Source organism: Myotis myotis, unplaced genomic scaffold (genome assembly GCF_014108235.1).
Source record: "Myotis myotis isolate mMyoMyo1 unplaced genomic scaffold, mMyoMyo1.p scaffold_m19_p_27, whole genome shotgun sequence".
NCBI lineage: Eukaryota > Metazoa > Chordata > Mammalia > Chiroptera > Vespertilionidae > Myotis > Myotis myotis.
Window position 1 is genome coordinate 121,324 of NW_023416332.1, and position 15,101 is coordinate 136,424.

Genomic DNA, 15,101 nt, shown 5'->3' on the forward strand with positions numbered 1-15,101 from the left:
ATCAATGAACACTTTTTTTTAATATTTTTTTTTATTGATTTCAGAGAGGAATGGAGAGGGAGGGAGAGAGAGAGAGAGAAACATCAATGATGAGAGAGAATCATGGATCTGCTGCCTCCTGTACGCCCCCCACTGGGCATGGAGCCCACAACCCCGGGCGTGTGCCCTGACCGGGAATCGAACCATGACCTTCTGGTTCACAGGTTGACGTTCAACCACTGAGCCAGGCTGGCTGGGCAATGAATACATTTGTAGTATAAGTATGTCCTATGTGATTTTAAGGACATACTTACAGTGAAAAAAAATAGATGATAGATAGATAGATAGATAGATAGATAGATAGATAGATAGATAGATTGATTTGTTGATCTGATATTCAAGTGAACTGGGCGTCCTGCACGCTGCCAACCCTCCCCACGGACAGACCGGGTCGTATCCACTAAAAACGACAGACGCCCCTCAAGAGGCCACCACACTCCTCAGAACCCAGTCTTCTCCCTGAAAGGAAGACGAAAGGGTCCTGGCCTGTCCCCTCCTGCCCCCAGATGCCCAGATGGGCCCTCGAAGTCCGTCCCCTCCCACCATCCCCACCTCAGTCCCCCCTCTCCTGCCCTTTACACCCACTTGGAGGAATTCCACGGCACCAGGATGCTGGGAGGGTTAATTAATCCTTCTGATACTTAGTCACACTTTAACTGCTTCCCTCCGGCCAAGGATTAAATACTGCCCGTGGAGGGGTCCGGGCCACAGCTGCCCCAAAAGCTGAGCCCCCACCAAGTGAGAAGAGGCTGCGAGGGAACGGGAGGGGCAGGCGGCCTGGAGAGAGAGAAGGAAGGAGGGGCGCTGACCAGCCTGCGTCCCCCCCACGGGGCCAGCTCAGATTCAGCTCCAGGAGCAGCCCAGCTGCAGGAGCCTCGGCAGCCCCATCGTCCGGTGAAGGACAGCAGGCGGACGGACACACAGACGGGGATCCTGGGCCGGGAAGTCCTCAGCCCCGAGCCACCCGGCCGGGCCTGGCCCCATGGCCTTCAATGACCTCCTGAGGCAGCTGGGGGGCATCGGCCGCTTCCAGAAGGCCCAGGTCACTCTCATCATCCTGCCCATGCTCCTGATGGCCTCCCACAACACCCTGCAGAACTTCACCGCCGCCGTCCCCCCCCACCACTGCCGCCCGCCCGCCAGCGCCAACCTCAGCCGGGACGGGGAGCTGGAGGCCTGGCTGCCCCGGGACGGGCAGGGGCGGCCCGAGTCCTGCCTCCGCTTCACCTCCCCGCAAAGGGGGCTGCCCTTTCCCAACGGCACGGAGGCCAACGGCACGGAGGCCACGGAGCCCTGCACCAATGGCTGGATCTACGACAACAGCACCTTCCCTTCCACCATCGTGACTGAGGTGAGGCTGCGGGGCCCTCCACGCACCATCCAGACTGTGCCTTCCCCTCTGGGACAGACAGATGGGCAGACGGAACACACACACACGCACATCAGCCAGGGGCCGCAATGGAAGACAGAGAAAGGCGTTCCAGATTGGGGGGGGGGGGCGGGAAAAAGGTGGACTGGGGGTCCAGATGAGTCTGCCGGCTCCTGGGACCCGGGAGACCACAGTGAAGAGCAGTGTCAGGGGAGAGGGCCGGGCCTCGGAGGGCCAGCCGAGCAGGTGCTGACCCTTGTCCCCTCTCCCCCTCCCCCAGTGGGACCTCGTGTGCTCGCACAGGGCCTTGCGCCAGCTGGCTCAGTCCCTGTACATGGTGGGGGTGCTTCTGGGAGCCATCGTGTTCGGACACCTGGCAGACAGGTCAGTCCTGGGCAGGGCCCAAGGGCGGGGCTGGGACCGGGGCCCCTGGGCTGGGCGGAGGGCCCTCGTGGGAGGCTGGCATTCTCCCCACAGGACCTCCGGGCCCCGCACTCCTGTCCCTGCCCAGCCCCGCGCCTTGGTCCTCAGGACCCTGGTGCAGGGCCTCCCTCCCCGCAGGCTGGGCCGCCGGAAAGTGCTGATCCTGAGCCACCTGCAGATGGCCGCGTCGGGGACCTGCACAGCCTTCGCTCCCAGCTTCCCTGTCTACTGTGCCTTCCGGCTGCTCTCGGGCATGTCAACATCTGGCATCATCCTCAACAGCATGACGCTGAGTGAGGGCTGCTGGGAAGACGGGGTCCCTACCCCCGCTCCTCTCGCCACTCAGCCCCCTCCCAGCCCACCTTCCTGAGCTCTGCCTGCCTTGGCCTCTGCGTCTGCCCTCCAGACAGCATCATAGCCTCTGGGGTGCGGGGGCTCCCACCATCCTGACCCCCCATTCAGACATGGGCTTGCGAACGCCATTGTTAGGCACCGGCAGGTCCCGCCCCGTCCCGCCCCGTGATGACTGCAGCAGACCAGACGCAGGAGGCCTCAGGGAGCCGGGAGGACTGTACCCAGAGGAGTCACACCATCCAGAGGGCCCCAGCCCGGGGGTGTCCTCCCCACACACACAGGCCTCCCCACCCCCTTTTATTATGTAAAATATCCCAATTTCCCAATGTGGCAACTCATCCCAGTATTATTGACAGGGCGAGGTGGCCTCATGTAGAACAGACATTTATGGACTGAGTGTGGCCGGCCATAGCCCTGTCTCCCATCCCGTGGTTCCCAGAGGAGGAGCCTGAGGCCAGGGAGGAGGGAGGGGACTTACCCGAGGTCGCCCCTCCAGCCCAGAAGGGAATCTAAGGGTTTAGGGTTCTCTGAACGGAAGGAATTAGCCAGGACTCGGCTAGGGCTGGGGCAGGACACCTGGAGAGGGCAGCCCCCAAGCCCAGCAAAGGGCGGGGCCTTCCATCACCCAGGGCTGCCCTCACTCCCACCCGCTCCCCAGGGCAGAGGGAAGCCTCGGCTCCTCCCAGCTCTGGCCACCGAGGCTGAGGTCCGGCCAGGCTGGCAGAACCAGGGGAGCCGCTGCTGCTGAGGCTGCACTGAGTGGTCAGGCACCCCCTGAGGGAAAGGAGGCCCCAGCCAGGACTGTAGCGCAGGGCGGAGCCATCGCCCAGCAGAGGAGAGGAGGGGACAATTCCTGGGGACCCCCACCCCCACCCCTACCTCCACTGGTCTCCCCCCTCCCCCGCACGGCACCCGCCCTCCTCTGACGCATCTTCCCTGAGCCGGGGCCAGACCGAGGTGTGCCTGCAGAGGGTCCTGCCTGCCCAGGCCCCGCCCCCTGGCAGTCGGGAAGTGACACACGCTGCTCTAACCCTCTTTCCAGACATGGAGTGGATGCCCATCCACACGCGGGCGTACGTGAGCACGCTGGCCGGCTACGTCTTCAGCCTGGGCCAGTTCATCCTGGCGGGCGCGGCCTACGCCGTGCCCCACTGGCGCTACCTGCAGCTGCTGGTCTCCGTGCCCTTCTTTGTCTCCTTCGTCTACTCCTGGTGCGTGGGGCCCAGGGTGGGGCGGGGGCACCCCCGAAGCCCAGAGGACTGCCAGGGACAAGACACCCCCCAGATCATGCCGAACACCCACCCCACAGAATCAGAGCAGGTCAGAGACAAAAGGTCAAAGCCAGGCCATGCCTCAGCCTGACAGCCAGGGAAGGGGCTGTGGGGGCAGGATCTGGCCCAGAGCGTCCAGGTCTTAGCTTTCCCCGGCTCCCCGCCCCCCCTCCACCCCCACCCCCACCCCCCTCCAGGCGCCAGCCTGCCCATGCGGCTCCCTCTCCCCAGCACCCAAGAACTGACTTCCTGCCGCACAATGAGTCCTCGCCGAGCCCCAGCTTGTGGTCCCGGACAGATGGCCTTGACAAAGCCCCTGGGTTCCCAGACTTAAGTGAACCCCACGCAGGCCCCTAGGAAGCTCACCTCACCCCCGCCAGCCCAGACGCCTGGAACTAGAGCGATGCCAACACCTACCCACCCCCGCCAGGTTCTTCATCGAATCAGCCCGCTGGTACGCCTCCTCCGGGAGGCTGGACCTCACCCTGAAGGCCCTGCAGAGAGTGGCCCAGATCAACAGGAAGCGGGAAGAAGGGGCCAAGCTAAATATGGAGGTGAGACCCCCAGGCTCCACCCCCAAGCCTAGAACCCAGATCTCAGGACCCAGAGGGCTTCCCTGAGTAAGGGGCTGGGCAGGGAGGAGCTCCTTGGGGAGCCCAGGCCCTGAGCCCTCCCGTCCTGGCAGGGCCTCCGGTCCAGTCTGCAGAAGGAGTTGACCATGGGCCCAGGCTCGGCCTCGGCCCTGGAGCTGCTGCGCCACCCCGCCCTGCGCCGCCTCTTCCTCTGCCTCTCCGTGCTCTGGTAGGCCCGGCGGGCAGGCCCAGGGGCACGCAGCTGACCGCTGACCAGGGAGACAGTGCATGCGGGGGGGGGGGGGGGGGCGGGCAGGGGGAGGAGGGGCACCGGACCTGCTGCGAGGGCAGAGACCAGTCTGGCTGGCAAAACATGGGAGGCTGTACCGGCCTTGGCCAGAAGCACGGGCACAGGCCACAGAGGCCGACAGCTGGTCTCCAAACGCACCTTGTGGCTACGGCCGACTTCAGCCAGCGTCTTCCGCTCCCACTGCAACATTCCCCACCACCCTTCTCACAGCTCCCCTCCCGATCCCATCGCCCCAGACACCCCACATCAGTTCACAAAGGCGTTGTCAAACGGAGCACCCCCACCAATGAACTCTTTGTCACCCGTTCTGGATTTCCTCTAGGGCAGCGGTCGCCAACCTTTCAGACCTCACGGACCACAGGCTGGCGACCGCTGCTCTAGGTGGCGTGTTTTATCCAATAACCTGTGCTGCACGGTGTGGGCTTTGGACATCTTAAGAAGAAACAGCAGCCATTCCAGCCTCATGGACAGGTCCCAGAAGGCCACTGCCTCTCCCAACACCTTCGCCCTAAAGACATGGCTTGGATCTTCGCCTGTGCCCCGCCTCAGCCCAGTTTCAATACATAGGATAAAGATGGAAACTATGTGAATCCCACAAAGCCACCCGGTAAAAATGATCTGGGGTGTGGCAGGAGTCCCCCAAAATTTAAACTGGAGACTCACGTCTGAAGAAGGATGAGCCCAGGCAGATTCCAGCTCCTTGAGCAGGGTACTCGGTGCAGCTCACCCCTATTTGGAATGAGCACCCCACCTTGAAGCCTTCTTCACAAACTCCACACCCCTCCCCCCTCCCCGCCAGGTTCGCCACCAGCTTCGCCTACTACGGGCTGGTCATGGACCTGCAGGGCTTCGGGGTGAGCATCTACCTCATCCAGGTCATCTTCGGAGCCGTGGACCTGCCTGCCAAGTTTGTGGGCTTCGTGGCCATCAACCACCTGGGCCGGCGGCCGGCCCAGATAGCCGCCCTGCTGCTGGCGGGCATCTGCATCCTGGCCAACGGGGTGATACCCCAGGGTGAGCACCTTGGTCCTTCGTCCCTGGCCTCCTCCCCACACGACTCAACTTCTCACCAGGGAGCGAGGCCACATCCTCCCAGCCCCCGCTCCCCAGATCCCGCTGACACCCCTCCTTTCTCTCTAGATCAGTCCACGGTCCGAACCTCCCTTGCTGTGCTGGGCAAGGGCTGCCTGGCTGCCTCCTTCAGCTGCATCTTTCTATACACTGGGGAGCTGTACCCCACAATGATCCGGTGAGTGGGAGTCCAGTGGGGGAGGGGGGATCCTGGGGTAAAATATTTCCTGCATACACAGGTCATACCCCAGAGCATGGTCCATATGCCCAGCCCAAAAGTCCTTCCCAGCACCCACCAGCACAAGGTACATAGCAGCCACTGGATACACACTTGGTCCCTGGCTGACACAGGACTGACTACCCGCTCAGCCCTTCCCAACCTTCAAAGACCTCGGAAGGTGGCCCAGCTGAGACAAGGTGGGGAGCCAAGAAGATGCGTCTCAAAGGCAATGAACTGAAGTCGCCCCTTGATCTTCAAAGCACAAGTTAGAATCCGACACCAAATCTAAATTCCACCCAGAAGCCAGGTGGTCCGTCTGAAGCCAAAGACCACCACCTCCCCATCACAGGAGCCGCACTTGCTGGTGGTGGGACCTCGCACACCAGCCGTCGGGGTGAACACAGCACTGCTTTCCCAGTGCCCAGGCTTGGCCAAGGGAGGATTTCCAAATTGAGAAGCAAGAAACACGTGTCTGTTTTCAGAATGGGATGCAAAATTCACATGAGATGTCAAAGCAACGTCAGGCTCCCCGAAGCCACTTGGGGAACCCTGAGGGGTCCTGGGACTGTACGGAGCCCTCGTGGGATTTCGGGGGAAAGAATAATCATAGAGGCCACTTACTATGTGCCAGGCGCTGTCTTAAACCTTCTGCCAATATCAACGCGTTTAATCCTCATAACAATCCCATCAGGTAGGTACTATGATTATTCCCACCCGACAAATGAAAAAACTGAGCCACAGAGACGTTAGGTGACTTGCCCAGGGTCACACAGCTTGTAAGTGACAAAGCTTGGATGTGAGTCGCCTGAGTCGATGTGCTTAACCTCTGCTCTCGTAGAGAATGTTCTTAACCTATTCTTAACCTGCACAGTCCAGACCCTTCCCCTGGGGATTCTAATCTGATAGGTCAGTCTGTGTGGGGCTGGGACAACTCAGAAATCCCACAGGTGATCTGAGATCAGTTGGCCCAACTCGGCTGTCGGATTTGACTGTCACGGAAACATAGGCCCAGAAAGGAGAAGGGACTGGCCGAGGTCACACAGCAGGTTAAGGGCAGAGGCAAAACCAATCTCCTGATTCTAAGGCCAGAACCCGACCCAACCACTTCTCCTTCTCCTCCTCCTCCTTCCCCTCCCCCTACCCCTACCCCTCCCCCTTCCCTTCCCCTTCTTCTGCCAGGGCCCTTCCCAACTTCTTCTTCTCCTTCTTCTTCTTCTTCTTCTTCTCCCTTCTCCCTTCTCCCTTCTCCCCCTCCTCCTCCTTCTCACCTCGAAAACAAATGCCAAATTGGTTTGCTAATGAAATGGGGGGGTCAGCTTTAGCTCAAGCGGTTACTTCGGCTTCTGCTTGTTGCTAATGAAATGGGGGATGGAGGAGGCACCGAGGGGTGCTGGAGCACCTCCACATTTATGCCAGACACTAACCAGCCCCTCCCCCCGTGGGCCCCACAGGCAGACAGGCCTGGGGATGGGCAGCACCATGGCCCGTGTGGGCAGCATCGCGAGCCCCCTGGTGAGCATGACTGCCGAGCTCTTCCCCTCCATGCCTCTCTTCATCTACGGCACTGTCCCCGTGGTCGCCAGCACCGTCGCCGCCCTCCTGCCGGAGACACTGGGCCATCCCCTGCCGGACACGGTGCAAGACTTGGAGGACAGGTGGGCTCCCGCCCAGAGAGGCGCAGGGACCTACGCCAGGTCCCACACGCAGGCCGGGTGGCGCTGAGGCTCAAACCCAGGCCTCCTTTTCCAGGCCACGGCTCTTCGTCCCTGTCTCCCCAGTGTGCTATCTCCTGGGGTCCTTTCTGGGTCTCCAGGGAGGGGAGGTGTTTGAGGCAGAGAGCTGGTAGCTGGGCACAGCTAAGCGGAGAGCCCCAGCCCTGGCTGCAGGCTGCATACCGAGGGCACCGCTCTCCTGCCCCCCAGGAGGAGAGGGAAACCGCAGCGCCAGCAGCAAGAGCAGCAGAAGCAGATGGTCCCGCTCCAGGCCTCGGCGCAAGAGAAGAATGGACTCTGAGCACGGAGAACGGGCCCTACAGAGCCCACAGGGAGCACCCATCCTGCAGGGCCTGGGCCACCCGCACAAGGAGGGAGCAGGGGCGGTGGCTCAGGGTGGCCCCTCCCAGATTCCACCGAGACCACATCATTAAAAGGGTTCTGTGGGCAGCGTCTCCCTTGGCCTGTCTCATCTCAAAGGCAACAGCCACTCCCCATCAGCCAGCTTCCAGCCCGAAGGTAACACCGTCCAGCACCCTGGCCTGCTCCGTCGGTTAGAGCACGACCCCTTACACCAAGGTCTTGGGTTCGATTCCCAGTCAGGGCACATCCAAGAACCAGCCAGGGAATGCATCAATACGTGGAACAGCAAATCGGTGCTTCTCTCTCTCTCAAACCAATCTTTTAAAAAAAAGAAAGTAGCCCTGGCTGGGGGTTCTCAGTGGTTAGAGCATCGGCCCACAGACCAAAGGGTTGAGGGCTCGATTCCCAGTCAAAGGCACATACCCCAGTTGCTGGCTCGATCCCCGGCCCCCATTGGGGTGCATGCGGGAGGCAACCACTCAATGTGTCTCTCCCGCATCAATGTTTCTCTCTCTCTTCCCTCCTCCTCCCTCCTTTCCACTCTGGCTGAAAATCAATGGAGAAAAAAAAAAAAACATGAAAAGCTAGCCATCTGTAAGCAGAAGAGGGCTCTCAGCAGAACCTGGCCGCACCGGCACCAGGATCTCAGATGCGCAGCCTCCGGAACTGTGAGAATAGATTTCTGTCATGGATAAGTCACCCCACTTACAGTCTCTTGTTGGGGCAGCCCGAACTAAGACCAAGACACAAGGTCGTGTTGCAAAGAGGAGGACGTATAGGCTTCTGTGACTCAGGCCCAACATCGTGGATCTAGGTTCCTTCCAACCCGCTACCCTTCCGTCCTCAACAGGGCAGCCACCGCCCCCCCCCCCAACCCCCGTGAGGGCAAAGGTTACGGGTACCCCCTCCTCACACAGCGGCAGCAGCACAGGCGGACGAGGGCAGTCACTCTTCATACACCGCTCTTTCCAAGAGCAAGACTGCCTTTCCCAAAAGCCACCTCCCCCCAGCGGGCTTCCTGCCCTGCTTCTCGGCTGGAATTGTGCCACACGAGGGGTGTAAGTGGCACCCTTGGGGGCTGTATTAGTCTACCTGAGCAGCCGTAACAAAACACGACAGACGGGCGGCTTCAGCTCGTCTCTGGAGTCTCTGGAAGTCCACAGTCAAGGTGCCGGCAGGTCTGGTGTCTCCTGAGGCCTCGCTCCTTGGCTTGCAGGCGGCCGCCTCACTGTGTCCCCGCGTGGCCTTGCCTGTGAGCACACACCTCTCTGATGTCCCTTGTGTGTCTAAAGGGCGTCTGCTTCTAAAGACACCAGGCACGTTGGGTTGGGACCGTACCCTATGACCTCCCTGAACGTTAATTAACCTCCTTAAAGGCCCTCTCTCCCAAGACAGTCACATGGGGGTTACGGCTTCAATAAATGACTGGGGGCCGGGGGGAGGGGAGAGACAGAATTCAGTGCATAACAGGGGCCAAGGTGTCAGAATACCTGGGTTTCCCTGGACCTGTTGATGGTGTGACCCCAACACAGCCTCCTAAAGAAGAGCGTGGAAGCCTGTCTGCCTGTGGTCTGGGAAGGAGAGAAACTGGGCGTGGCTGGTAGAGGGCACCATCATGGGGAAGGAGGCCCCAGCTCTGGGTCCACGCGGGCAGTGGATGGGGGTACGAGCGCGACCAGCATCTCCTTTCCGTGCGGCCTCCTCACAGTCTCTCCCCGCTCCGCGCGGCTCGGAGTCACTGAGAAAAGGGAACTCGGTCCAGGCTTCATGCTCACACAGCTGCGCCTCCTGTCCTGACCTGAGCACCTTCCCATCTTCTCCAAGGAGGGGTCGCCTGCTCTGACCGAGTGAGGGGACGCCAACGCCAAGCACGGGGCATCGAGCGTGTCCCTCCTTCCCAGGCTCCTCCCCCCGGTCAGCTCAACCTGCCCTTTAGAGCCCCTGGACAAACCATTAACCCAGGGAGTCTGACGCCTTGAATGTCTTACTCTCAAGTCATTGTTTAACTGGATCCCTTTAAGGAGTCGTTACAAAAACGACTACGGGCCCTCAGGAGGCCCAGGGCTACGCAGGACCCCATGGGGGAGCCCCAGGGGCAGCCCTGCGCCTCCCCCTGCACCACAGAAGGGACAGTGTGTGGGAGCAGGAGGCCTCGGCCCGGCGTTCCCGCGAGGTCCTGCCCCATGGCCTGCAATGGCCCCCTGCGGCCGTTGGGGGACATCGGCCGCTTCCAGCAGGTCCAGGTAACTTGGTGTTCCCTCCACTGTCCCAATGGCCTCCCACAGCACCCTGCAGAGCCGTCCCCACCACCCCTGCTGCCCGCCGCCAGCGCCAACTCAGCAGGACGGGGGAGCTGGAGGCCTGGCTGCCCCGGGACAGGCAGGGGCGGCCTGAGTCCTGCCTCCGCTCCACCTCCCGCCCTGGGGGCTGCCCTTTCCCAACTGCACGGAGCCACAGAGCCCTGCTCAGGGTGCCTTCGCTGCACAGCCCTGACTGATGGGCAAGGGCCACAGCAGCCCACTCTGCCGCCCTGTGCTGAGGGTTACGTGAAGTGTAGGCACCTAAGCCTGGTGTCCACACCTCCACTTCCACCACTGTGACCAGGTGAGGCTGCCCGGGCCTCCTGCCCCGCCCCTTCCGTCCCCTGCGTCCCCACCTTCCCATCCCCAAACACACACCAGACCTGTGACCCTGATCTGAGTTTGCCTGGACGTGGGAAGGCCCTGGAGCCGTGAAGAGCTTTGCCCAGAATGTGAGAGAGCAGTGGTTGGGGTTGAAGAGACGTGGGAGCCCCTGCAGAGAGCTGCCCTCTCCCTTTCCCCCCACCAGTCAGACACTGTCCCAGGGGGTGAGTGTGTCCCCGTAGCTTCCCTGGGGGAGGGAGGGGGGAGGGGGGCACAGGGGCGGGGGGGGGGGAGGAGGTGTGCAGGTGGCGGGGGCTGTGGGGCATTCCTGAGCAGGGGATTCTGGGCTCAGAGTCCTAGAGACAAAACAGTTTCCTGACTTCGTCTAGAAATAGCCACAGCAGCTGGGACCAGCAGATGGCGAGCAGCCAAGGGGGTGGGTGGGGACAGGAAAGAGGACAGGGTTATGGGGGTCCTTTCATCTCTAGTGATTGAATGCCCCCCGACCCAAACACACACACCCAGCGGCAGGACCACCCCGGCCGGCTGAGTGGCTCACCCGGCTGAAATCTGCACTTGTAGCTGTCGCATCATCGCGTCCTGAGCATCTGTTCTAGTCCATGGTCTTTTGGTTGCAAGAAAGAGAAGCTCCCTCAATGAGGCTCACGGGAAAAGGGGGTGCCCCTGCCTGGATACAGAGGTCTCCGGGGATCCAAGGACAGGAGACGGGTGTGTTCAGGCCTCACGGAAACTGGAACCAGGAACCAGAGCACAAGCAGCAACTCTACACACTGACTCCTCTCCTGTCTCCTCTCAACCCCTTCATCCGGGTGCTCAGCGCAGAGGACCACCGTCCCAGCTCAGGTGTAGGGCCCCCAGCAGCCAGAATGTTTCTGTGAATCTTCGATTCTTAGAAAAGTCTCTGATTGGCTCAGCACAACACGGGGATGAGCCCGTCCCCTCCCACAACTGGCTCCCATGGCCGGGCTGCATCTACTCCTCATGCGAAGGGGCGGCAGAGTGGGCTCACGTGGCCCTTGCGCTCAGTCAGGGCTGTGGTCAGCCACGGCCCCCAAACTTGCCTGACGCAGCATCTCCTCTGGAACTGATCAGAGTCAAGCCATGCTCCCCCCAGGGAAACCCAAGACAGAAGCAGGTGTCGAAGCATGGTTAGCCCTCCTCCTTCCAAGGCAGGTTTCACATGCCAGCCCCTCCATGCCTTCTTCATGCCTCATCATGCCTTTGTCATGCCTCTTCATGTCTTCTTCATGCCTCTTCATGCCTTCTTCATGCCTAGTGTGGGGGACTTTCTTCATTACTTTCGAGCCTCAGCCAAGCTCTGAGACATCTGCAGCCACCCACCTTGACCTGAATGTCACCAGTCCTTGCAAATCTGCTTTCCCATTTCCCTTCTTAAAACTTAACACTCTGCCTCCCAGGGTCAAGTATATTTCAGGAACCATCAACCTGGCTATTGCTTTTCTGTTCAAATGGCAGGCAGCGGGATCCAAAAGCTCAGACTTCTTGCCATCTGCAGCGGTCGCCAAGCGGTGGTCCGCGGACCATGGTGGTCCGTGAGGTCCGAAAGGTTGGCGACCACTGACTAGAGCAAAGAATCTGGGTGAGCAATTACCTTGTATTTCCTTCTAACTACAGACGTGGTGGTGATCTCCTCCTCATTTTGTTTGTTGTTTGTTTTAATGACAGACAAGGCCAGATGCATGGTTATTCCATTCCCTGAGCTGTACGGAGATGCCAAGAATAACCCAACCGTCTTCCCACAGGCACTGTGGATGTCCCGGGACCATCGTAGGGCCACCCGCCGCCACACATGGGCACGCGACACCAACAGGCCTGTTTTATAAGCACAGCCAGGACTCCTCTTCCGTGGACCCATGATGCCAAAGCCTGTGGCTGCAGGATCACAGGCAGCTCCCGTGCAGAACCCAGCGTGAAGCTGGCTTCTGGCTTGTGAGGCAAATGCAACAGCCCACAAGTGAACGGGGGCTCCTGAAGCAAGAAGCTTGGTCACAATGAAGACACCCCCCCCCACCCCCACCCCCAGGCCAGGTGGCTGTGTCCAGTTGGCACCACAGCACAGGTCACCTGGGAAAGGCAAGTCCCAGCTCGCCCCTTGGAAGGAAAACGGCCCCAAATCCCATAGGGATCCCTCTGCGCTCTGAATGCAACGCGAAAAATAAATCACTATAACAGGCAAACGAGGTTATCATTCAACCCCTCCTGCCCGAGCTCTTCCCCTTTTTTCTCAGGATTAAAATGTCCTGAGCAGTAACTAGCAGCTTCCATCTGCACTATATTCGTCAGGACTCTGATTTGCAAGTGACTATAATCAGCTCAAGCTAATTTGAGCATAAAAAGAATGTATAAAGGCTCCCATACCCAAACCACCAGACGAACAGCGGTGGAAATGGCGCTAGGGACCGCGCACAGGCACCAGGGCCGGGGTGTCCTCGGGACCCTTGCTGGGTCTCATCTCTGCTTTTCTTTGCGTGCTGGGCATGTCTACTGTACACATGATCCTTCCAGAGGCGGCCACTGACCATTGTGGGCTCACTCCTACTAACTCCTTCACCAGAGAGAAGGGAGCTTTCTGTCTCTCAGCTCTAAAATTTGAGAAATTCCAGGAAATGGGTCATGTGCCTACCTTGTCATGTGCCTGGCTTGGGTCATGTGCCTACCCCTTGGTCCAATGACTGCAGGGCAGGGCGGGCAGGGGTTATTATGAATGACCCAGCCTGAGTCTCCTCCTCCTTCCTGTTGGGCAGATGAGGAAGAGCTACCATCTCACCTCTCTGCTTTCTGGTCCTGCTGCCATCTGTTTTCTCTTTTTCTCTTTTTCTACCCCCCCCCCCCCCCCCTGCCAGGCCAGGCTCATAACATCTGTCTTTTATCGTCGCCTTTATCACGTTAGCCAGGCAGGGCTGTGTTAGGCAGTGATTCTCTCAGTCTCCCTCAAATTCTATTCCTAGACCTTGGTTCCTGTTAGTAATAAATTAATCCTCTACCCACGCGGCCCAGGAGCACACAGACATGTTCGATCCCCGGGGGCTCCAGGTGCACGTGAAGAGAACACAGGCGGCGGTACAGGCCCCAGGCGGCCTTTGCGTTGGCAGATGGCAGGGCCTGAGAGCAGACCATGCAGACTGTGAGTGCTCTGCATTCCTCGATCAATTTCCAACCTGGACCATATACGGACTTCATCATGAGACCGCACAGATTTTGTTCTCTTTGCACTGCCCTTTCTTACCTCTTTCTAACCCCCGCCCCCCGCTTCTTATCTTTCCATTCCTCCATTCCTGTCTACAATATCCTTAACCCACTCACCTCAGCATTTCCCACGTACATATCATTTCATTCACATATTTCCATCAAAGTACTGTTACTATTCTCAGTCTGACGCAGCCCCAGAATCATCTATAATAATAAAAGTGTAATATGCTGATTAGACCAGACAGCTATACAACCTTCCAGACGTGATTCCGGATGTCCTTCTGGACGAAGCCACAGTGGTGGAGGCCTAGGCAGATGCGGTCAGTGGCAATCAGGGAGGCAGGCAGAGTGGTCAGGGGCAATCAGGCAGGCAGGCAAGCAGTTAGGGGTATCAGGCAGGCAGGCAAGTGGTTAGGAGCCAGCAGTCCCGGATTGCGAGAGGAATGTCCAACTGGCAGTCAGACATCCCCTGAGGGATCCCGGATTGCGAGAGAGTGCAGGCTGGGCTGAGGGACCATCCCCCACACACACACACATGCACGGATTTCGTGCACTGGGCCTCTGGTTTTCAAATAAAAGCTATAGTCCTGGCTGGGTGGCTCAATTGGTTAGAGCATTGTCCCGATATGACAAGATTATGGGTTCCATCCCCAGTCAGGGCACATGAAAGAATCAACCAATGAATGTATAAATAAATAAGTGGAACAACAGAAATCAGTGCTTCTCCCTCTCCCTCCCCTCCTCTCTCGCTTTAAAATCAATAAATTTTAAAACATTTTTAAAAGGTATTGCTGAAACCGGTTTGGCTCAGTGGATAGAGCGTCGGCCTGTGGACTGAAAGGTCCCAGGTTCGATTCCGGTCAAGGGCATGTACCTGGGTTGCGGGCATATCCCCAGTGGGAGAAGTGCAGGAGGCAGCTGATTGATGTTTCTCTCTCATCGATGTTTCTAACTTTCTATCTCTCTCCCTTCCTCTCTGTAAAAAATCAATAAAATATATTTAAAAAAAAAAAAAGGTATATTAGACAACACACAGAATTACAGAAGAACAGCTCTTTGAACAAAACAACAATGAAGTCCATCGCTCTTTGGAAAACAGTGTTCAAATGCTGACAACCCAAATTTTACACCATTTGGTGTGTGCATCCACAGAGTGATAAATTTATTCAAAAACAAGGATTTCTCTCCAACCAAATCAAGACTATCAAGTAACTACACTTGAAGAATGAATTCATTTGGATCTATATTAACACATCTTAGGGGACAGTCAGTAATCGTCTTGGTCATTCTAACCCCTTTTTCTTTTTTTGGTTAACAAGAGAAATGACACTTTAAAAATTCACTCAAGAGGAAAACCAAGATGGCGGCACAGGTAAATGCAGGTACACACCGCCTCCCACAACCACATCGAACTTATAACTAAAATACAGAATAACCATCATTCAGAACCGCCTGAAAGCTGGCTGAATGGAAGTTCTACAACCACAGACATAAAGAAGAAAGCACATCGAGACTGGTGGGGGGCAGGGGGCAGTGGCATGG

At 58.5% G+C, this 15,101-nt stretch overlaps 1 protein-coding gene across 2 annotated transcripts; it reads left to right on the forward strand.

Moving 5' to 3' along the window:
- The first annotated feature begins 729 nt into the window (after positions 1–729).
- Positions 730–7,796, forward strand: SLC22A6 (solute carrier family 22 member 6). 2 transcript variants are annotated; one of them, XR_004965552.1, is made up of 10 exons: positions 730–1,390; positions 1,689–1,792; positions 1,970–2,124; positions 3,228–3,396; positions 3,887–4,010; positions 4,142–4,257; positions 5,138–5,352; positions 5,479–5,587; positions 5,761–6,320; positions 7,081–7,186. XR_004965552.1 is itself a non-coding variant. In XM_036295902.1 (10 exons), the coding sequence occupies exons 1-10, from the start codon at positions 1,022–1,024 to the stop codon at positions 7,640–7,642; spliced, it is 1,656 nt and encodes a 551-aa protein (XP_036151795.1). In that variant the 5' UTR covers positions 730–1,021; the 3' UTR covers positions 7,643–7,796. The 2 variants fall into 2 exon arrangements, 1 of the variants encoding a protein (XP_036151795.1); XM_036295902.1 differs by lacking the exon at positions 5,761–6,320 and adding an exon at positions 7,552–7,796 and having other exon boundaries at positions 7,081–7,284.
- The last annotated feature ends 7,305 nt before the right edge of the window (positions 7,797–15,101 follow it).

Bases quoted from the DNA above. Each gene is read 5' to 3' on its own strand.
- SLC22A6 (XM_036295902.1), top strand. From the start codon at position 1,022: ATGGCCTTCAATGACCTCCTGAGGCAGCTGGGGGGCATCGGCCGCTTC. The intron at 4,011-4,141 runs GTGAGACCCCCA...CCGTCCTGGCAG, and splicing joins GGGCCAAGCTAAATATGGAG to GGCCTCCGGTCCAGTCTGCA. The intron at 7,285-7,551 runs GTGGGCTCCCGC...CCTGCCCCCCAG, and splicing joins GTGCAAGACTTGGAGGACAG to GAGGAGAGGGAAACCGCAGC.